This window comes from Indicator indicator, chromosome 15, assembly GCF_027791375.1.
Source record: "Indicator indicator isolate 239-I01 chromosome 15, UM_Iind_1.1, whole genome shotgun sequence".
In the NCBI taxonomy this organism is placed as follows: Eukaryota; Metazoa; Chordata; class Aves; order Piciformes; family Indicatoridae; genus Indicator; species Indicator indicator.
This window is the reverse complement of record NC_072024.1, coordinates 8,392,055-8,415,779: the sequence shown is the minus strand read 5'-3', so window position 1 is coordinate 8,415,779 and position 23,725 is coordinate 8,392,055. Positions and strand designations below refer to the sequence as shown.

At 39.4% G+C, this 23,725-nt stretch overlaps 1 protein-coding gene across 2 annotated transcripts in view; it reads left to right on the top strand.

Annotated features, from left to right (window-relative positions):
• ATXN7 (ataxin 7) overlaps positions 1–15,648 on the top strand; it is a 59,171-nt gene extending 43,523 nt beyond the window's left edge. For both annotated transcript variants that reach the window (XM_054387675.1, XM_054387674.1), the window contains exons 4-11: positions 5,998–6,253; positions 6,916–7,178; positions 7,912–7,994; positions 9,815–10,080; positions 10,502–10,700; positions 11,604–11,725; positions 12,013–12,970; positions 14,612–15,648. In XM_054387675.1, the coding sequence (XP_054243650.1) occupies positions 5,998–6,253; positions 6,916–7,178; positions 7,912–7,994; positions 9,815–10,080; positions 10,502–10,700; positions 11,604–11,725; positions 12,013–12,970; positions 14,612–14,629 (2,165 nt within the window). In that variant the 3' untranslated portion in view covers positions 14,630–15,648. The remainder of the gene's footprint in view (positions 1–5,997; positions 6,254–6,915; positions 7,179–7,911; positions 7,995–9,814; positions 10,081–10,501; positions 10,701–11,603; positions 11,726–12,012; positions 12,971–14,611) is intronic.
• The last annotated feature ends 8,077 nt before the right edge of the window (positions 15,649–23,725 follow it).

Sequence of the window (23,725 nt, the reverse complement as noted above, 5' to 3'; positions counted from 1 at the left end):
TTAGATTTAATTTGAATCTATTACTGTTAGTAATAGATACAAATAAAGCCTATTTATTTATAATACTTAAGAACTCTGATGAAGATAAGGAAGACCATTGTGGTAAGTGATATAAATACATAAAGAGATGTGCTACTTAACATATGGGCCACTGACTTACATTTGGTATGCTGCAGTATAAATTATATTTTTTCCCTTCTGCTAAGATGTTATTTCTCTCTGAATGGGCTGCCATAAGCATACATGACTATCAGTCAGATTCTCCTTGTGGTTTTGTTAACAGTGGGTGATAAACAATAATATCAGCTGCCAGTTGCAAAGCAATGTTTTTTTATGAAATAACAAAAATTCTCTCTAGAGACATGACAGATTGTACTGGTGCCCATCAAGCATTGGCAATCTGTCATACTGATAGTTTGGACTTTATAAATTCTGTTTTCTGAAACTTTTTCTTGCTAGAGTAAAAAATATAACTTGTTCTTTAGATGGTGTCTGTTCAGCTAAGAGTGTAAGTTTAAACACCATACAATGGAAGATGGAGTGACCTCATCTTGATTTAGAGTGCAAACAGAACCGATGGGATGATTAAAGGGACATCAGTGGAAGATTAGGGCAGAATCCTTGGTATCTAGGCCCCATGATTAGAGGGAGATAATGAAGCAGCAATAAGTGAGTGAGCAGCAGATCAAGGTCCCACACAGGCGATTGCTCCCAAGCAGCTGCACGCTTCCAGAGTGGCATCAAAGGAAGAGTAATTTGCCTGCTGTGCTCGTGATTGTTTTATCTCCAGTCTCCCTTGTGAAATCCTTATGGATCTAATACTTTTTTTATCTTTTTCTTTGTTGTGATGAGGTCAGAGAGATGGTGGATCAGAGCTCAACACTGGCACTTGTGGTGAAGCCACAAAAGGGATTTTAGTTGGTTGCTGAGTAAAATCTGGAGCTATGATAAGATGCCCTTCCACAGCAGTCCCCCAGTCCCAGTGTTCTCCTGTCATGTCATAGCTCTTGTTCTCCTGTCATGTCATAGCTCTGATTCTCCTACAGAAGGTGAAGTAAATGAGCCCTCCACAATTACTCTAAAAATATAGTAGTCATACTGTCAGGAAATAAATTTTTATCCTCAGGTGAAAGATATTTGTTATAATGTGGCTGTACTAAATGATAAATCAAACAGTATCTGAGTATGATGGAAAAAAGTGTTTGCTTTAAGTTGTGCTTTGATCATGCTTGTACTTCAGGTGAGACAGATACATGAAACAATACATTAAAGTTATCTTTATGCTTTGTTTCAATAGACACGTTTAATTCTGTAGTCTGATGGACACTCTTACACCTAGACTAACCTGTGTTAAAACTCTTTATCAATTCTAACTGAAGTTAAAACCTATTTCACTGAACTAAACTTGCATGTGTTCCAGTGGGTGTGCTTCATTTTCAAGCACAGCTCTGCTAGCACTGACTCAGGTCAGCTTGACTTTTTGTCCTGTACTTACATAAGAATGCTGTATAAAAAAGGGGGTTATGACATTTTATCTATGCATCTTTTAATTGCTGCTTAAAGATATTAATTGATGCCCAGAGAGAATGAACAGCACAAAACAAGTCCTAAATATTGGGAGCCAAATATAGACTTGGGAGAACATTTGGAAAAATTTAAAGAGTATTGTTACTCTTAATTATTTTCTTAGTGTTGTTAATTTTTGTTAAACATACAGCAAAGAAAGTAACATTAAAAAAATAACCAAAAAAAAACCCAAAAATAATATTTTTCTATATAAAAGGTTATCTTCTTTTATGTTAATATAGAAACATAAATGCAGAAAAATATATATTATAACTCACACTAAATCCAAATGTTTACTTGGAGGACTAAGTGGTATCCAAAGAAGCTTTTGTTGTTAATTTTTCTCATTCTTCCTCCAGGTTACTTTTTCACATTTCGTCAGAAATTAGCATGTATTTCATAGGAAACAAACAATGGAAAATAATATCCTAAATCAAAGAAAACTGGCAGTGAAGCTGTTGGCCAAGTAAAATTGTTAAATCTCTTCAAGCTTTAAGGTCTCAAAATGCATTTTATCAGGGTTCTGTGTACTTTGGCCGTATCCATATATAATTCTTACTCAACTGTAAGTCCAGTAGTTCATAAAGTGTCACTGTATTTTTCCAAATGGGTAGTTAACAGATATCCTGGTCACCAAGCAGAAACAAGAGAAAACCTTTGCTGGGATGCTGTCTTATTTCATACCTTTCTAACTCTGCACAACCCTTCTCCTGAGGGTCACAAATAGTTGTGTAAATGCAAAAATATTTAGGGAAAAGTTTATCACTTAAGGTTTGTTGAATGTGGCTTTCATTTTAGGTCAGGTTCTATGAAGTGCAGTGGGACAAAGGAAATCTTTCAAGTCTGGCCAGAGCCAAATTTGTATCTTTTGTTATTAGAAAAACAAGCAAACAAAAAAAATCAGCACACAAAGAGCCAAAAACAAACAAACAACCAAACCCTAAACAAAAAAAAAACCCAAAACCAACCAAAAAGCCCCCCAAACATAAGCCAAAACTAACAACAAAGCCAAACAGAAAATAACAAACACACACAAAAAACCCCCCCACCACAACAACAAAAAAGCCCAACCAAAACCAGCAACCCCCCTAGCCCACAAAACCCAACAACACCCACTCTACCCCTCCCAAAAAAAAAAAAATCCCCCCAAATTTAGATTTTTAGAACCATGTTACACAGGCACAGTTTGAAATACCACTTGTGTTATAAAAGTAATCATGACATTAAAAAAAGGGTTTGTCTTTTAAGAGTTACGCGGATAGAAAGGATGCGAGTGCTAACTTTTGAAGTCTGAACACCTGGAGAGAATTGTTTTTAAATGTTTTCAGGCTGAGTCAGAGTTAATGGCAAATGCAAACTGTGTTAGATTGGCAGATGATTAGTAGAATTTATCATTATAATATGCTTAGCATAATAAGCATGGTGGTCTTGATTAGTCAGTGACAGTTTGTGTAGTAATTTTTCCATTAAAAGGCTCTGTCAGTCTGTCAATAAATACGTTCATTAGATCAAGTATGCCATGCTTCAAACATATTTGGTTTCAAAAATAATATTAACTTTCTCCAAGAAGACAAGATACCAGTACTACTCAGATGGTTTACAAAACAGACCTTAAGCAGATTTCACTTAAAGCCATGAATTTTATAAAAAGACTGAAAGGGGAAATATGAGCAAGTACTAGTACTCGTATGTAAGTCAACACTACCTCTGCTTACATGCAGGTCAACACAAAACAGGTCCAGGCAAGTTATGGAAAATCAGCTGAAAATTCTTGTAATTTTCTTGATAAGTTGCACAAGTCTTGATTACATATGGAAGGAGTGGGTGAAGGTTTCACAGACTTAAAATGTTGTAGTAACTCTCAGAAGTTGTCCCAAAATTCTGGAAAAAACTCATCTATTGTAAGCTTGGTGTGTAATCAATCATTAACATTAGCTCTGAGGTCAATTCTTTTGATTTTCAGCAGTTTAAAACACCTTTTAGTTACTAACTTACTTGTTTGATGTTGGTGCTAAGAAACATTCATGCAAATCAGTAATCAGTAACATCTCAGTATGAGAACAGTACCAGTTTAAGGTGCCATAAAAAGTAAATTAATAGCTGAGATTAATATTTTGTTTATCCCTAATAATGGGGCAAAAGGAGATAGTCTTATTCTAGTCCCTTTCTCTTTTCATCTGCCAGTTTTTTTTCCAAGAAAGTAACACCTTCTTTTCCCTCACAAAAAAAAATAATCAAAACAAACTCCCAAAGATTGCATTAGTCATCCTCTGCCTTATTAGGGATTATATGTAACTGTGATAAGAACTTGGACTTTGAATTCTCTAAATATACAGAAGGTGGAAAAGTATTGAGCAATTTTTCTCATTCTCTCATGGAGTAATCTTACAGGGTGTAGCATCACTGAACTACTGGCCCTCAAATAGTAACTTATCAGAGCTGCTCAGGGATTCTTGCCATTGCTATAAAAAGACATTTAGCAATAAGCAATTTGTCATATTAGAAACACAGCCATTTACTGGGACATAAATATGCTAACGTGCTTCACTTACGAACTCTTCAATGGCACCTGGCTCTAGAAAACACAGTAGATGATTCTGAACATCACAGAGTTGGTCTAAATACTGTAATTTTAAAGCAGCTGTTTCTTGAGATGGGTAATAAATTACAGTGTTTGTTACATATTTCTATTGAGCATTTCACCTGACTTCTCAGCCTTTTTGGTACTAAAATAATTTGGTGTAATTAAGAAGCAATGACTGTCTTGCGGAAGGTTCGTAAGGTAGTTTGGATTTTGCAATTAAACAGAGAAACGCCTATCACTTGTTTCAGTCTGAGACAGCTTCTTGACTGGGGTTTCCTAGGTGTTTCCTAGTTCAAGGTCTGTACTCTTTTCCACCCTCCCCCCCCCCCCCGAGCTAATGAACATATTTAAAATGCTGTTTTCCCCACCTCTGTAAGAAATTAGCTTGCCAGATGTTAGACTCCTACATTGTTGTACTGCTGAAGCGACTTGACTTTTTTCCTCTGGGCCCTTTTGCTCTTGTGCACTGGTAGAGTGTTGCTTGCAGGAGCCGTGCAGACAGTGATGTACCTGATGATGTTAGTGCAGCATTTGATGGCTTCCAGCTACAAATGGAGTCCTAGTTGGTCACCATCTGAGTGGTGTATGGTTGCTGTATTTAGGATTCAGGGGGAAATAGGTCATATAGGCAGAACATGTATTAACTCATGTTTTCCAGAGCATTAGAGACTTAGAGCTTGCACTGGAATTTCACTCTTGGTTGTAGTTGTTGCTTCTCGAGAAGCCTGTTTCTTTTTGTTTACTTAAACTTAGGTCAAAATCTGTAAGCTGATCCTGGGATTGAGCAGTCATGGATTTGGGTGCCTTTACTAATTCTTGGCTGAGGAAGCGATGTTACCACTGTTGAGGAGGAAGGTGCCTTTCCACTTCCCTGCTAGACCTGCTGATTCTTGGTTCTCTCAGATCTGTGGCTTGCATATACTTGATTGCCAGATATGTCTCTTAAGCAGGTGTTGATTACATGGATCATTGAGGAATCACAGGTATCCAAGCACCCATGTCCATGTGTGGGCAGAGCTGGTGTTCACTAAAGCTGCTAGGTGTTTTGTGACTGAGAATTCAATGTTCCAAAGAACTACTCTCATAATGTACACATTTTAATTGAAATAGTGCTAGCTATATACTAATGTTAATGGTTTAATGTTAATTAAATAATTTCTTTTCAGACTCATTGAACTGAACCACTCTTAATTCAAGTGTTCAGATTTTTTTAGTTTTTGTAGAACAGTATCTGTTGATCCTTTTGTTGTTCCTAAATATAAAACCTCCCTAAACTGATCATACTATGAAAAAAAATTAATAGAACAAACCAAAAAACAACCGTAACACCCCAAAAAACAATGCAGGTCAGTACTTGAGCAGCTCTTCTCAGGGATGTTCCACATTGAAGATCTAGTGGACCATACCATGATCTAGTGGTTATCATGAAGTGAAAGTTAAAATGTTGGCTCCAGCAGGATTTTGACCATTTGTAGTCAAGCTTTCCTTTGAGGAAATGTATATTTAAGCTTCCTTGGCATTGAGGAGAGGGATCTCTCTGCTTTGTGCATCTGAGGTCTAAGTTTGATTCTCACTTGCTTGTCCTTTAAGATGGAGAGAGAGTGGGGGATGTTATTGAAAACTAAGCTTTAGTGGTTGAGGAGTTAAATGATTCATGTAACCAACTGGGACCAGCAATGAGTGGAGCCTCATGAATTCCAGCAAAGCTGGAATCCTCTCTGCTCTGTTACAGAGAATCTTCTAAGCCAGCAAAGGAAAAGTCTAAATGGAGTGGTGACAACGTGAAGTACTTAAGAACTGTTTCTGTATGGGAGCTTAAACCCCCTTTTTTTTCCCCACCTTTACAGAAAGAAGACACAGCTCCTCCAGCAAGCCGCCTTTGACTCCTCCCACCTCTTCAGTATTTTCCCTCATTTCATCTTTCCCTTCAAAAAACAAAGGTAGCAGTGGAAGTGGGAGCAATCGTTCATCCAGTGGAGGTACTACTAGTGCATCATCATCAAATTCCAAGTTGTTGAAATCACCCAAAGACAAACTGCAGATAAGCGGAAACAACAGGTTAATGCATTCGGTACAGCACAGCAAAGTTCCCCACGACAAACTGTGAGTATGCCTCTTGGCAGAGGATTAAATACTATTTCTTGCATAGACACTGCTGTATTAGTAGAATTTCCTTTCATTTTAGAGGGTTTTTGGTGTGAGAGAGAATCACTTTCAACTCCTCCAGCAGCCCAGTCTAAGATTATAGATAATACTCATGGCTGTTGAGCAAGAACTCCTGCAAAGCTGCATCTTAAATTACTATAAGTAAAGGTCGTTTTACTAGGGACTCTTAATTCTTTGATCTAATCTTCATACTTTGATTTGGCTCTGATTTAGGTGATTTTTGACCTGCACAAATAGATTGCAACTGATAATATGATGTACTGTCACAAAAAAGGGCATTTCTCATTGGCAGAGCCAGCCCATTCTAGTTGCTTTGGTGATACACTGTACCTGTGAATCCACGTAACAGTTTCTGAAGTCCCTGGTGACTGGAATACTTAGAAGGAAATGTGGGAAAGAGGACTGGAGAGATTATTTTTTTTTTTCCAAAAAAAAGGGAAAATTTTAAAAGATAGGAAAAGAAAAACTGGAAATAAAGGAGGAAGGTCTACATTTGTCAATGGAACAGAATATTTTTGAGTAATAACATATTAAGTACTTTTTATAGTTTATGACTATAATTTTCAATTTTTCCCTCTTTTGTTTTTCGTAAATAATAGTATGACTCCATCTGTCAAAGTGGAAAAGATTCATCCAAAGATAGATGGTGCCCAACTGAAAGCTGCTGTTGGTCCAACTTGTTCTACTACTGTGAGTTCCTCAATAAAGACTGGCCTTAATTGTCCCTCAATACCAAAGCCACCCTTGCCTTCCCCTGGACAGATACTGAATGGTAAAGGTCTTCTCTCTGTGCCTCCATTTTTGGAAAAGAAACCTGAAGAAAACACAAACAACAGGAAATTTTTACATAAAAGATTGTCAGGTAATTGTTTATATTACTTGCTGTATTCCTCTTAATGTATCTATAGATATACCTACATAGAACATGTAGAAGTAAGTTTCAGAAATAAATTACACACATCGACAACACTGTAACTTGCAATTAAGTATGTTTTATTTATTAGAATTTAAGTCTGTAACTTGATACACTCTTACAGGACACAAACAACTTCGTGTGTCTGTTGCTTTCAGAAACTACAGACTGTCAGTTTTTACAGTTTCAAAATTATGCTCTACTTCTATCTTGAAAGATTTTCTTTTCCCTCTGCCTATATGGAAGGTCCAAAGGTACAATAATGGAACAACTGGCACCTCAAACTCAAAATGTAAAGCCAGTCTGCTCGCTACACTTTTCAAACACAGTTATTTAGGGTGTTAGTAATAATGGTAGAAAAGTTCTTAACACCAAAACCAACAGCAAAACCCCCACCATTTGTTTGTCACAGTTCACACTGATGGTGACCTCTAATGCTAACATGCACAATCTGCTCCTTCTTTGGGTTCCCTTACACCAGTGCATTTCTCCCTTCTGTTTGTAGACTAGAGATCTGGATTTCAGCACACTATAAACTTGCTCAGAGTGTAGAAAAATTTTGTTTGTTTTTATTGATACATTTGCCTGTGTTACATTTGAAAACAGTTTCCAATATGGTTAACTTTCATTATTCTTTTGAAATGTCTTTTGATAACTTTTCAATACTATGTACCTTTGACAGAGAGAGAATTTGATCCTGATATATACTGTGGTGTCATTGATGTGGAAACCAGGAAACCTTGTACTAGGTCTTTGACTTGCAAGGTAGGATATCTTAATGAGAGTAAGATTATGTAAAGTTTTAATTCAGTTTCCTGAGGATATGACAGAAAAATACACATTTTTGCTGTCAATAATTATCACTGTAAATGGTACAATGCCCAGCACCAAGAAGGAATTGTTTTCAAAGTTCAGTTAATTATTTATTCAAAAATGTATTTCTTAAAGTAACCTGGAGATTTGTATTGTTGTATAAAGCCTTTAACATGGATGTTGGCATAGGACAGATTGTTACTCCACATATGGGTAGTAGGGGACCAGCATGTTCTGCTTTTTGGGGATAACCTTTGAGTCATAGATGATAGATGTTAAAATTCCCCATAAGCGTTACAAGCTGTATTTTTTTATACAGAATTTACATAAATCAAGCTCTTTCCTTCTCACATCCTCTTCTTGCCCCTTGCAAAGTCTGCAGCAGATACTTAGGAGCTATAGGTGTAAATGCTAGTGCTACCTCATGTACAACTATGACCAACTCAGAAATGAGTCTTCTGAAAAAGCTATGGGGTGTGTCTAGAGGTCAAACTCTAAATTTATATAATCCATAAAAGCTCTGTCAGGTGGAACATGTCCTCTAGCTCAAAAATCTTGGGGGATAGAGAGGCATAACTTAGTCCCAAGGAATCAGAAATCCAGATCCCCTGCAACTGTATAATATTTAGCTATTTTCCTGCAAAGCAGCTAAATTTTCAGTAGGGGAAGCATCTGGTAAATAAACCACCTACAGAACAAAGGTAAGTGAAGCTGGCACTAATGACCCAAAGGAGCTGAACTTGAACACGTTGCCCTTTTGGAATTACATGGGGGAGGCAATTGTTTTGCTAATAGAGGAGGAAAAAGCTGCAAGATTGTACAAGAGACTAGACAAATCAGAACTGTAAAATAGAAAGCAAAAGTGTTCCTCAGCAATTCCTTGTATTATGTCTATTCAAAGTATTTTTCAGAATTGCTACTTGTGTCTGAATTATGTAATAATAATTTTTACTTACTAAAATGAACCTAGACAAGCCTTTCATGCCATATGAAACTTACAAGGTATTGGATGTGACTGTAACAATTCAGAAAAATAACTTCCATCTATTTCACTTTACCTCCAATTTGTGCCATATATGCACATACACATCTTCCAATGTGCAGCATTCAGGACACTTAGAGTTCATAGAATCATAGAATCAGTCAGGGTTGGAAGGGACCGCAAGGATCATCCAGTTCCAAACCCCCTGCCATGGGCAGGGACACCTCACACTAGGTCAGGCTGGCCAGAGCCTTTGACTGTTCTCTTTGACTGTGCATTCTGTTGTATTTATTTACATTCCTTAATATCTATTTGATTACTTTTCAAGGAGTACATTAGTATAGAGAAGGAGGCAGAGTCTTTTTATAAATATTTTTCATGTCTCCAATTAAAAGTCTGATATTAAATGTTTCTTGTGTTAAATATTTTCGTAAGTGAAAGTAAATGTTTTGTATTTCCAGTTGTGTGCTAGTTGGCAATTAAAATACAACTGTAAAGGATTTTCAGTTCTACTCTTAACCTTCTAAGAAACTTTGGCAGTTTCTTTTCTTTAAGAAGAATTTTGAAATCCACCCGTAACTGCTGGATTGTGTTAGTTTGTATCAGGCAGGGATACAATGATCCACCAGGCAGTTTGAAACTTTGTCTTCCTTCTAAGTCGTTCTTCCATTTGTTTACTAAACTGAGTGTGGTGATTTTCCTTGTTTCAGAGCTCCAGACACATGTTTTGAGCGTTTCATTTCCACCAGTCCAGTAGCCTGGTATTAATGATTGATTCATGGTTTTGCAGACACATTCCTTAACCCAGCGGAGGGCTGTACAGGGTCGAAGAAAACGATTTGATGTGTTACTAGCTGAGCACAAAAGCAAAACCAGGGAAAAGGAACTTCTTCGACATTCGGATCATCATCAGCAGATGCCCCCTCTCAGGGAACCACATCCCTCACCTACTAAAACTTCCCAGGAGCTGCACCAAAATTCTCATGGAGTTACTCTTACAGAAACAAAGCCTTTATTACCTAATAAACCCAAACCTCACCCCCCCAGTCTTCCAAGGTAAGGAAAATCTGCAGATTCAATGGTATGACTTTAATACTGGTGGCTTCATCAGGTGAATTTTGAAAGAGTGATATGAATCTGTTGGACAGGGCAATGTTTTTGCTCTAGGCCTGGTGACTGTCTGCCTGCAATTAGCAATTACATGCTGAGCTGTAACTCCTAACAAGAAGGATTTGGTGTTTGAAATAGTAAAAGTTGACTTGCATCACTGACAGCAGTTCAGCAATGATTGGGCAGTGCTGCTTTTCCAGGGGTACCATTACCTCCTGTCCTTCCTCTCAGTAGATGTGTTATAAGACTGGCAAATATCAGAAATCTGTTAATGTAAATTTCCTTCTGTCAGTAATGGTAAGGGCTTAAGCTTGGCATTTTTAACCACACTTGGTTCAATAACACCTTTACCGCTTGCCTTGCCCAGGCCTCCAGGCTGTCCAGCCCAGCACAGTGGAAATGCCCCTAGTGAGTCTCCTTCTGTCCATGAGTCCCCACACCCTCCCTTGCCTGCAGCTGAGCCAGCATCTCGGTTATCCAGTGATGAGGGAGAATGTGATGAAAAAGAAGAGCCTGTTGAAAAACTGGATTGTCATTATTCAGGTCATCATCCTCAACCAGCCGCTGTATGTTTTACATTAAAGTTAGCCTTGGTCTCTCACTTCCTCTGAAATTACACACAAATTACTTTGGGGGCTTAAGGGTTGCTTTCTATTGGGTATGGGATTTTTATTATTTTGTTTTTTTCTAGATTTTAAGAGAATTATTTTGTTGCTTTGTAGGCAGTGAAGGTTTAACTGTAGTTGCCAAGTAAATGTTTTAAAGAAATACACACTTCCCCAATCTGAAAGAAAGCAAAATACCAAAACACCTAAGAAGATATTGGTAACTGCTTTGAAGGGCTGTGGTTTTGGAATAAGGACACGTAAACAGTGCCTTTTTTATAAGATTTTGTTATCAGACTTTCATACACACACACCTTTTACTCAATGTAGCAATAATGTGTTGTTTTAATATTTAAAGCTTGACAAAAGCTTGTTCGTCAAACTAAAAGCACAGGCTTTTTTTGTCTAGCCTCTATATCAAATTATCTCCTTTTTAGAAACAAACCAAAAAAGCCACAAAACAACAAAACCACAAACAAAAAACCCAAAAACAACCAAAACCAGACTACAAGCAGATAGCTGATAGCTCCTCAGAAACATATGTACTAGGCTTTTTTTAAATACACACATAGGAACACATACTACTGTCCTTCCCTGTTTAATCAGAGGGATTCATATTTGACTCTTGCTTTTGGTCAGAAGTACGGGAGTATCAGGTAGGAAAAAAATGATCCCAAGGTCAAAAATTTAAATAGTCCTTATGCCCTAGAAACAAAAATTCTCTTTTTTTTTTTTTTTAATAATATTTGGTTTCAATATCTAAAGACATACTAATTTATCAATACTTATTTATAAACATGTGGATTGCTGGTCAGAGAGTTGTTACTGAAAGTAGGAAACGCCAATAAAAATCCGTCTTTTCAGTTTTGCACATTTGGTAGTCGGCAAATTGGAAGAGGTTATTACGTGTTTGACAAGCGGTGGAACCGTGTTCGATGTGCACTTGACACCATGTTGGAGAAGCATCTGAATTCACAGATGTGGAAGTGAGTAGCCTTGAAAGTTCTAATTCTTCTTGGTATTTGTAGAAATACATGAAGCCTGTGATTCTAGTCAAAGAACAGTAATCTTGTGTTCAGATGAATTGCATCAAAGGTTGATAGTCTGTGCTTCATGTGTTTTGCAACAATGAGCTGTTATTTTAATAAAATATTTTAGTGGGGTTAATCAGCCTCAAGATAGAATCTCATTAATTATAGCGTTGTTAGATTGGGAGTTATTCCAAAGAATGATAGCTACACAGGTTTTTATTTGTGGTTCTCTTCACCTGCAGAAAAATTCCTCCAGCATCTAGTAACACAGCATCAGTTCGTGCACCACATCGGACAAACTCGGTGCCTGCTTCACAGTATGGTGTCAGTGCAGCAGGTTTCCTCCTGCCTGCCACGGTTATGTCATCGCCAGCATTGGTATCTCCTTCCTGTGTGTCTCTGAATAACAAATCGGTACCATCGCATGGAACGACACTAAACGCCAATCCTGCCACTCTGGGTGCAGTGGATCCTGTCTGCAGTATGCAATCAAGACAAGTGTCTTCGTCCCCTTCAACACCTACAGTGCTTTCCTCTGTACCTTCACCTATGCCCAGCAAACCTCAGAAAATTAAATCCAGCAAATCTTTTAAACCTAAGGAATCTTCTGCTGGCAGTGGCACCTGTAACAGCACCGGCAGCGTCAGTAGCAGCAGCGGCTCAGGAAAGAAGCGTAAAAACAGTTCCGCACTGCTAGCACCTTCTCATTCCACAGAGTCCTTTAGAAAAAACTGTGTGGTTAACTCTGGAAACTCTGGGACCTCTTACCATCCATCGGTAACAGCTTCGTCCCACAGCATTGGCCTCAATTGTATGACTAGCAAAGCTAACGCTGTTAGTCTCAAACATGACCAATCAGGGAGGGGTCCTCCGACTGGAAGCCCTGCAGAATCGATAAAGAGAATGAGTGTGATGATGAACAGCAGCGACTCCACGCTCTCCTTAGGGCCCTTTGTTCATCAGTCCAGCGAGCTGACTGTCAATTCACACAGCAGTTTTTCACATTCACATACTTCCCTTGACAAATTAATAGGAAAGAAAAGAAAGTGCTCAGCTGGTTCAAGCAGCATAAACAGCAGCAGCAACAGCAGCAAATCAAACAAAGTTGCCAAATTGACATCGGTGAACAATGTTCATGCAAAACACACTGGTGCAATCCCAGGGACACAAGGACTGATGAACAATTCTCTTTTTCATCAGGTATGAAATTTTGTCTGTAACTAAGCCAGTATGCACATACCTCTTCACACAGAATCATAGAATGGTGCAGTTTGGACTTGACCTCTGGGGATCATCCAGTCCCAACCCCCCTGCTAAAGCAGGGTCTCCCACAGCAGGTTGCCCAGGATCACGATGTCCAGGCAGGTGTGAAATCTCTCCAGAGAAGGAGACTCCACAGCCTCTCTGGCAGCCTGGGCCAGGGCTTCAGCATGATCACAGCAAAGTGTTTTTCCTCAGGTTGAGGCAGCATGTCCTGTGTTCCAGTCTGTATCCATTGCTCCTCATCCTATCACAGGGACACCACTGAAAAGAGATTAGCACCTTCCTGACATGCACCCTTTAGATACTTGTAAACATGCAGTGGTTACTGGCTAACTTCATTTGGAAGCACACCACCTGCTCCAGTCTGGTAGTCCTGACACTGCAAAGGAAGGAGTCTGAGCCGTTTTAACCAATCACTGCTCCAGACAGTGGTAGAAGTGACCTAGATTGTACCTGCAGGCACCAGAAATTGCTCTCACGTGCCTATATTACATGTGTTCTCCTAATTGCTAGCCAGTTCCAGATCTCATTCAAGTCGTCTTATTTGTCCACTGCTCATTTGGAGTGGTTTTATAGTATATTTACACAAGATTTTTATAATCACTCTGCTGAAGCATAGCTTTTGGTTTTAAACTAACCTTAAATAGGATGTTCTGAGTTCATTAGAAGTTGCCTGCAAATTGCTCTCTGATGAAATTCAGTCCTTGCATTTAAAAAAAAATACATAATTAAAGTAGTACATCTTGCCAGCCAGCCATGGAACTGAGCTGTGTCTCAGCCTGACTTCTTGTTTCTGTGTCAGTAATAAACATGCTACAAAGAGGAAAATAACAATGCTGATAGCAGAGCTGTGATACTATGATAAAATAAGCTTATTATCCCAAGGTGTCATTGACTTACTTCTTAGTAACAGCAAGATTAAATGTTATAAATAAGATAGAAACCTTTTTAGTTAGCAAAGCAAACAGATCTTGGTAAGTTAGGATGAGAGATCATTTAGGAGTTGGTGACTCAGGCTTAATACTATTCAAATTAACTTGGAGGATCACTTGGAGAAGTAAAAATAATTTCACACAGCTCAAGGAGAGTGTAGAAGTTGGAACCTAGAGACTGAAAACCCTAGAAACCTTCTGTTTCATCTGGTGCTAATAACCTGAAATCTGTCTACCTGGAGAGCTTTTTCAGAATGGTTTCTTAATTTTCAGTTTCAGCCATAAAGGAAGATCTTTTGCTGTTCTGTGGTGTTTGCTGCAGTAAAACCAAAAAAGCATTCAGATGGCTGAACTTATTTTTGGACTTACCTGATAGTAACTATTTCAGCTGTGCAATATAAATAAAGGAGAAGTGTAACTTGGGTGAATTAAGGAAGGAAATCGTGTCCGAAACCAGTATAACTTTAAAGAGCTTTAGTCTGAGGATTGTCAAGTCTTGGAGATGCCAGTCACATGTTAGTTGTGTCACATTGTGCCCTGCTGATTCTCACCAACATGCTCTTGTTAACCAGAAAATGTCTTTTAAGGGCTTCTGCTGTACCAGCCTGGCTCACTCATCCTTCTCTTTCTTTTGCTTGCTCAAAAGCCAAAGGCACGTCCCTGATAGCTGAATGCACCGTGGTGAGAAACAAACTGGACAATTTTCACTACAAGCAAAACCTCCATCTGGATTTCTGGACTCCAAGATGCCTTGAGTTTTCCCAACTTCCCATGGTCCTCAGGTGTGGAAATCTACTGGACTGTCACTTAAACAAGGAATTTCCCTGAAGCCATGTCTGTAGCAGCGACTCTATTAGAAATGGACACTGGATGAAGTTCAGCCACATAATTGCTCTTATCAGTGTTAACAGTGGTCTGGACTGTTTGCTACGAATCTGTGAGATTTTACTTACAGGAGTACATCATCTTGCCACTATTTGACATAGGTTGGCTGGGCAAAGGAATGTTTTCTGGGAAGAAATAAACGTTACTGTGGACTTATTTTTATACTGATGGTGTCTTTTATAGGTGATAGCTAACCAGACAGACACCCTCGATGGAGAGGACCCCGTGACAAGGGGGAAAAAAAAATGTGTGAGGCACAATGGAAAGAAGCCCTCAAGAAGGGAATATGGCTTTAGTGTTTTTATAGCAAATGTTCCTTTAATGGAATATAAAAATAGCACAATTCAAAAAAATAGTTCGTGTTTTGCCCAGCCTTTTGCAAGTAATTTGGGATAAGAAGCTATCAGGAGTTTAAAAAACAACCACCACCAAAACCAACAAAACAAACCCAACAAAACCCAGAAAAGGTTGTCTGAGGCTGTTGCTTGGAAAACAAGTGTTAAAATGTCATACTTGCATGGTACAAAACCTATTTTCTATTCTTTGGAGTAAGATTTGATTGCAGAAGAAAAGAGTTTGTTTTGTTTTTTTAAAAAGAATCCAAACCTGTCAAGCAAAGGCAAATGACCTCTAAAACTATATGCCCAAAGAACATATTTATTGACCTATACTGTATACCATAGGCCTCTGTTATTTAAAATAACAGCTGTATTGGTTAAATTAGGCTGGATTTGCCTTCCAGCTGGTAAAACCAGCCCTTCTAAAACTATTTAAAGTATTTAAATATTTTCTATAAAACACAGATGTCAGTTTCTTTTATGCCTTGTTTGTACACCTAAATTGTTACCGTGTTATGCTCTCGAACAGTCAGTAAGATAATTTTATTTTATTTTTTCACAATTCTGGAATACAGGCCAGTTTGACAGCAGAGCTCAGTGTGGAGCACAGATGTGTGCAGTAGTCATCCCCCACCTACCCAGTCAATTTTTATGAAATATTTTGTCTGGCTCCAAAACACCTCAGAAATGAATTCTGCTAAAGGGCTTGTTCTGTTACGATTTGATTTGTCTGCATGTTTTTGTGAGTTGTTTGTTTTGGTTTTTTTTTTCATGTCAGGTGAAGTCTCAAAACTGATTAAACACTTAAGGAGTTAAAGCAAAGGAAAACAAATTCCTGACCAAGAAGATATTTTTTTTTCTGCCTTAAAGGGGCACCAGCTATTGCTAAGAAGAGACAATCTGAGCCTGTCCAGTTGTTTGCATAGCCCAGCCTTCTCCCCATTTCTGGTGGCAAGCAGTACATCAGGGAATCCAAAGCCACTCTGAGTAGCAGTTGCTTAGTTGTTTACTTAAGGATGCTTTCAGTTTAACCTGAACTTGCTACAAAATCAACACAAACAACAAGAAGCCTCTATGCAGATACTTTAGCTTTTAATTGATACGAAAGATCCCACTGAGAAAGCAACGTACTAGAGACACTTATTATGCAAACTTTGAAAACATAAATAGACAACTTTTCAGGAACAAAAGGGTTCGTATTTAGTGAGATGCCCTGTTGAAAGGATTGTTAGAATTGCAATTGGTTTAATGCAAACCAAAGTGATATGCCACAAAGAAAGCAAAATGTGTTTTGGAGTGAAATCCACGCTCTGATGAAGTCTCTGGGGCAGAGCTTCCACTTCAGGATAGCGGAAGTCACAAGTGCAATTTGACTCTTGATAGTAGACACAAAGGTAAAGGAAACAAAAATTTGGCAAGATTGAACACTAGTGAAATTGTTATCGAACTCTCCTCTGTCTTCTTTAAGGTTCTGTTGGTCTGAAAGCATGATGGCAAATTGGTGTTGCTCTGATAGCATGCAGATGTGTCAGACAGTGAATTCCTGATCGCTGCTCGTGCAGGGCTGGTGTCTGCAGCCACCTCTGTTGTGTAGGTTTAAGCCATTGGGACTAAAGAGTTAGAACATGGTAAATTCTGTCTGCCCTTGAGCATAGACATGCTTAAATATTATGTTTTAGATCTTGGTTACAAGCAGAACATTGTTCCTGAAGCTTTTATTGTCACATAGTTTTTATTGTAAATAGTTAAGGAAGCTTAAAATTAATTTTCCTTGCAAAATCGAATTTGCAGTGGCTGGGTTGTTTCTAGACAGATTTTGGTATTAATTTAAGAGATACAGTTTTTATAGTCTTTCCAACTTCTCGTTATGACTCCTGCAGTTTTCTTAACCTAAAAAATTGCTGCAACGATGAACAAAGAATTATACAAGGAAAAAAAACACAAAAAAACAAAACAACAAAAAAAACCAACATACTTTTGTATCTTTATTTTGGAATTTCTTGTTCTATTATAAATATTGAAGTATCCCTATTTCAGAAGACATATTTTGTTAATTGATTGTACATATTTAAATATGTATTTTTGCACAGGTCTTTTTTTCTTATATCCAGTTTTGGTACAATTGAGATCATCTAGTATTTATTTATTAATTAATTAAAAAGCTTAAAAAAAAAAAAAAGGAAAAAAAAAGGCAAATACCTTTTTATAATTTGAAGTGGTTCACTGCCAAGCCAATAGTTAAACATTGCCTACTTTTGCAACTTAAAGGATGCCTCCGTGTCGTGAAAGCTGTGTCCCTTTTCGTGTCTGGGGAGCGGATACAGGCGAGCTACGGCCCGCGTCCTGCGGCCGGGTTCTGAGGTGGGAACCCGAGCGCAGGCTTGGAGCCCCGCACGGTCGAGATGGCATTGCTTGTCAGTTGCCTGATTCCCAGAAAGACTACATTTAGTGAAGTGACAACACTGCTTCTCTTTTTTTAGTGTTCGTGTGCCTGTGTGTGCGTGCGCATTTGTGTGGGTCTCTATGTGGTTTAAAACTAACGGAAAAACTGAAAGTGCCTGATCTAACTAGTTTTAAGCTTGGACTGTTTAGACAGCTTCTCCTTAAAAGACTTGAATGTTCAGTTGAAATTCTTTGGAGCTTGCTTTTTCCACCTATAAATAATACATGTGTGCATATATATATATATATATATGTATGTATGTGTGTGTGTATATACACACACACATGCATATATATGTATTCTCTGAAATTAATGAGAGGGGTTGACAAAAGAAAGTGGATGATTCTGGTAACTTTTTTTTCTAAATATAAATCTTTTAATTAGAACACCTTGTGTTGGAACAATCCCATGGATAAACTCCTGTTTAATGTAATGCCAAGGGTTTCAAATATGGTTTTAACCAGCAGTTTTTATTTAACTGTCTCGTTTTGGGAAAGGATTGTTGGGGAGGGAAGGTATTAATAAATGAAATTAATGATTTAGGAAATGTTCAAAATAGTTGGTATTGCAGGAAAGCAAACAAACAAAAAGTAAGTACCTCTTAAGACCATTAGAAAATAAAGATGTGATTTCCAAGTGACATTTCTAAGGCAGTCGTCTTCCTGTAAGAGTTCTCTTGCCAAGGAATCTCTCTCTTGTCTTTCACTCATTCTTGTTCCGGAGGAGGGAATTGGGCTTGGAAAGATTCTTAAACGTTTCACTGTTCAGCAGAAAATAATTTTTACCTTTTGTGCAAGATATTTTAGGTTTTAAAAGAGAATTTTAAAATGAGCACTACATAATGTCAATGTGAATGTAGGCCTTGAAAGCATCTTGCTTGGTGTTGAGCCTGGTTCTAAAAGCAATCTCCTGTGTAAAATGTGTGAATAGTTTGATAATTTGTATACATAATCAACAGCATCTGATCAGCTGAACTCTGTGTTGGCTGCTGTATAGTACATGAACAAATGTCATGGGATAGAAAAATTACTTTGGATATTTAAAAGAAAAATAAATATATAGTCTATTTGTTTTGTAACAAGTTTCTGTAAATAAAATAATTTATACTATTTATAAGAAAAAGTTGTGCTTTGCTTCATGAAAAAAAAGATTAGTTTGTTGAACAAACATGTTACTAAACAAGGCAATAAAAATAGGACTTTTCAATAAATGAGGTTGGTTGCATGGAATACATTATATGTTTCTGCTTCATTATAAAGCCATTCACCATTAAAGGAAAACATGACCTGTATCGGTGCCTACGTGAACTGATTTCAGACAATTGGATGTGCTCAAATTCTGTCACTGAACCTCAGCAGTGTGGGAGCAGCTACAGAGCCAGCCTGGCAAGGTTGGACCTGTACATCCTGCAGGATTTAGCTACCTGGTTTTGGGAGGTGCCTTTATCAGTTCCACAGGGTTTTTCCTGTGCAAGGGGTAGTCTGTTACTTAAGGTTCTCACTTTTTGTAAGAGCAGCAGCTTTTACAGCCCCAAATGTAGTACACTGAATGATCCCAAGAATTGTGATTATTCTTTTATTTCCCTTCCAAAAACATGTCCTCTGTGTTTTCACAGTTTAAAGCTCCAGCGTGTGAATTCAACAGGTTAAATATTCTTGGAAGCTTTTCTCTGCGTGTGACTTGGGACTCCTGTGCAGTGGACAGCTTCTGAGGATGAGTTTGTAAAAGTGGTAAAAAATTCTGGCAGTGGGATAAGAATTCATAGATACTCCATGGCAATGTGCCCTGTGTCAATACAGCCTACTCTCACAAGCCCCCCTCTTTCTGCATACAGACAGGAAGGAAAGTAACACAAAAAAACCCCCAAATAAACAAACAAACAAAAACCAACCAAATCCAACCTTTAGGTTGAGAGAGAGCTGTACTCGAAATACTACAGTGCACAGGTACCTGAGCTTATTTGCAGCAAAGTGCAGCAAAATGCAGAAGCAGCAGCAGAAGCCAGAGATAAAACAGTTCCCCCCCCACCACGCATACAACCCAGCCCAGCAGAAAAGACCAACACCCCAAAAATCAGAAACTGGAAGCAGCAACCAGAACAGGAAGCCTCTCATCTTACAGTCTGAATTTCAAGCCCCATGATACTTTGCTCCCACCAGCACTTTAACTTTGAAACTGACATGGTGGCAGCGTAGTATTGAATATCAGCAGCAGATTCAACTCAACCCATGACACGGTGCTTCCTTTATTCTCTCCTTTTATAACAAGTTTTCCCTAGTATTTAGGATAAATGCTGCAAGATACAAACAGGGTTCAGGCAACAAGGTAGGTTCTGCTTTGCCTTTTTATAATGAGTACATCTAGTATTTATCTATTGACCTGTGTTGTCTCAAGGTTTTTATTTCTTTCTTGTCTCACCTTCCTGCAAACATGTTTCTTTTCTAGTAGGAATTTCTAATATCTGCTCCACCCTATAAGCTGTTGGCCCTGAAGGTGGTTGTGCTGGGCTGTACGAGTGACAGCAGCAAGAAGCGTGCAGGAGCTGAGCTTGCAGAGCTGAGCAGAGCTCTCAGCTTGGCATCTCATTCAGGCAAGTCTGTGATTCTGCGCTGTGTCTGCTTCAGAACGGAAGGGTTAACTATTGTAACTGCATTTGAAGTAGGCTTTTTGGTGTCCTCTAAAATTGGGAAGGTGAAGACATAGGCAAAAGGTGTATTTGTGTTGTATAACTCAAAGCTCTCCGAGGTATCTCGGAGCTGTGTGGGTTTGCAATGTCCCCCCTCTCTTTGCTGCTTTAGGCACTGCTGCCAGCACTCTGCAGTGCACTGCCAGGGAGCCCTGACCCCAGGACAGAGAGCCGAGCTGCTCAGTGAGTCATTGCTTCTCCCAGTGATTCAATCAGCTCAGTAAAGGCGTTTGTCATGCAAATTGCCTTCTGATCTGGTGCTGGAATGGAAACCAGTGAGCTACCCCTGACGTGGGTAGGAAGCAGTTTCTCTTCTGATAGTGTTGTATGAAAATACTCCAGTTTATATCCAGGAAGAGTCATTTGGTGATGGAGTTGGAGCCCAATAACGTGTGCAATCCAAATCTAAATGTCAGAGCTTCTCTGTGTGTATGGGCTTGTGTTCTTGCATATTGCCAATGCCTTTTGCATTTAAAATGGCAGCTTGTGGCACGTCCTCTGAACCTGAAGGTGTCAGCCTTCTCCTATTGGGCTCAAAGGCTACAACCGGACTGTGGCAAAAAAGCTCCCAAATCCTGGTCCTGCGCCCGCAGCATGTGCAGCTCTGAGGCAGGGATGTGAAGCTGGCACAGTGCCCTCGCTGCGTACAGCCCGGCCAGCAGTGAGCAGCCCTGGCACCCGCTGCCTTTGTAAACTGAAGCTCTCTGTGGCCGCTGTTACTTAATGCCAGCTACCGAAACAACCAATACAAGGGCTTGCCATTGGCTTTATTGAAATGCAAATTCCTGTTGGGTCATTATTATCGTGTTCTGGTGCAACAAATAATCAAACACACGTGGCTTGTAGGATCCACCATGGGACTCTTAATTTGACTGAATGCTTTTCTCAGGGTTTTGGCTTAGAGTTGTGTTAGCTGCTGGATTTGTTCCTAACAAGCAGCATGGGATCTTTGTCACCAAAAAGCTGCATATGCTTGTTTTGTGTTGTTTCTGTTTGTTTTTTTCCCTGGCCCACCAAATTTGGGGAGAATCTTGAAAACCTTTTCTGAAGTTGCACAAACCAATCTGTATTCGAACTTTATTCCAAAGGATGGAAACTGGCCTGAGAAATGCAGTCAAAAAGCTTTGTCCAGGCTTTGCCTGGAGTTGACATCTGCACCCATATCGTTACAAAAGCTTTTCCTCAGTATCAGCAGGGAGAGTGTGTTGCTGCTCAGTTTAGGTGCTCTCTGACACTGCTGGAAGTTTTCTTTGTCTATTTTGCAGCTGAGCTCCCTTCACCTGCATCCCTTCCATCCATAACTGGTGACTTCTTCCAAAAGCAAGTTCCTTGCCTCTTGTCTGCAAGGCTAGACCTTAACCTCTGGAGCCCAGTGTTCAGTGAGAGGAAATGGAGCTGCTGGCAGGTCGGCAGAGGCAAGAGAGCCAGCACACAAACTAGAATTAACTACTTTGTAGCAGAGCTTTACTGGCAACCCCGCAACATCCTATCTCCTGTCTCCTTCCTGCCATCCCCCACTGCAGGGGCAGTGAAGGTGTTGCAGAGCAAGGCTTGAAATCTGTGTCTGATTCTGGCTACTTTGTTGCGAGTATGAAGTCAGCCTTCCAAAGAGAAATGGGAGAGTGCTCTCAGTTCAAGGAACTGCTGGAGCTTAAATTAGGAGAGAGAACGTACAACTTTGGCATGTGGACTATAAATCCGTGGAAAGCTGTCAAGACTGAGGCATGAACGGGTGTGTCTAGAGTGCCACTCACAATCAGAGTTAAATAAATGGAACTCATGGGATGAAATAAACCAAAGGTTAAACTGACAACTACATGAAAGTTATCACAAAGGTAACTTCAGGGTTTAAAGGAAGCAGAAATCCTATTGCTTCTGATTTGACATAGAAATTGAAGTAGGCAGTTAAAAAAAAAACAAAAAACCAAAACAACAGAATAGAAAAAAATATGCCCTGGGCCAGCTCAAAGCCTGACCACCCTGGACCCCTCAACATTTCTACCCTTTGGAAAAGAACTATGCACAGATTGTTTTTTCTTGTTTCCAGGAGAGCAATGTAAATCACTGCTGTGGCTATGCTTTGTGCATCTAGCTGTGGATGTGAGAAGCTACAACTTTCTGGAATTTTATCCCCTTTAGTGACAATGATTTTCTTGCCAGGCCTTGCCTCATAAAGCTTTGTCAAGAATCCCTTTCAGGGTCCTCCAGATCCTCCGTTGCAGGACACAGGCTGAGATCAGAAAATGAGTAAGGTAAGCCAGGATTTTTAAAGGGGGTCTTTGCTCTCTGGTATGGAGCACTTCTTTTTGGAGCATTGGTTTTTCACCCACCTAAGCAGAGAACACCAACACCAGATTCTGCAATACTTGGCTCCCATAGGCTGGTAGTGATGATTAGAATAAAATTTTAGAAGTTGAATGCTCTACAAATACTTTACAGCACATTGAGGATCTTTAGTTTATTTTCCTCACAAAGTGGACATTTATGGTTGGTTGGCTGGTTGTTTTTTTCCTGTTGCTCTTTCCTACACTAAAATATCAGCAAGTTTTCTTGACTGAATAAAGCGTATTTTTACATTGGTTTTCTTAAGTTTTTATTCCCTTTAACTTATAGTTAAAATATATATATATGGTAATCCATAAGCTGAATGGAGAGCCTAAGGTTTGTTTTGTGGAGCTTTGCTATAGGTAATTAAGGCCAGGACTCTGTTGCTAAGTGCAGTGGCATCAAACACAGACTTTCTTTGGGAGGGAAGAAGAAACCTTGAGCTGAGCCAAGCCATCAGGGTAGACAGCTGCTGCTGTAGGCTCTGCCAGGGCCAGAAACCATGTGTCATCAGTATGGCAGCAGCCCACTTGGAACACTGATTCCTCAGCAGCTGTGAAGAAATCATAACCCCCTGGCTGTATCTGATCAGCTGTGTCACTGCAATGGGATCTTCCCCTGTTCCTCCCCGCATTCTGACATCTGCAGCTCTAACAGAGGGAGTTAGGCTTTGTTAATGTGCTGCCCTTCTTTTAAACAGTTGGCAAAATCATCTTTTAATGGAGAGGCTACTTTAGTTAACCATGTTCTCAAAGTTGAAGTCCTCACACACAGAATTCACAGCCTGGTGGGGGTTAGAAGGAACCTCTGGAGATCATCTAGTCCAACCCCACTGCTAAACCAGGGTCACCCAGAGCAGATTGCCTGAGATCACATCCAGGTGGGTTTGGAATCTCTCCAGAGACTCCGCAATCTCTCAGGGCAGCCTGGTCCAGGGCTCCAGCTACCCCACAAACAAGCAGCTTTTCTTTGTTTAGGTGGAACTTCCCATGCTCTAGTTTGTGCCTGTTGCCACTTGTCCTGTCACTGGGCACCACTTAAAAGTGTCTGGCCTCATACTCTTGACACCCACCCTTCAGGTAC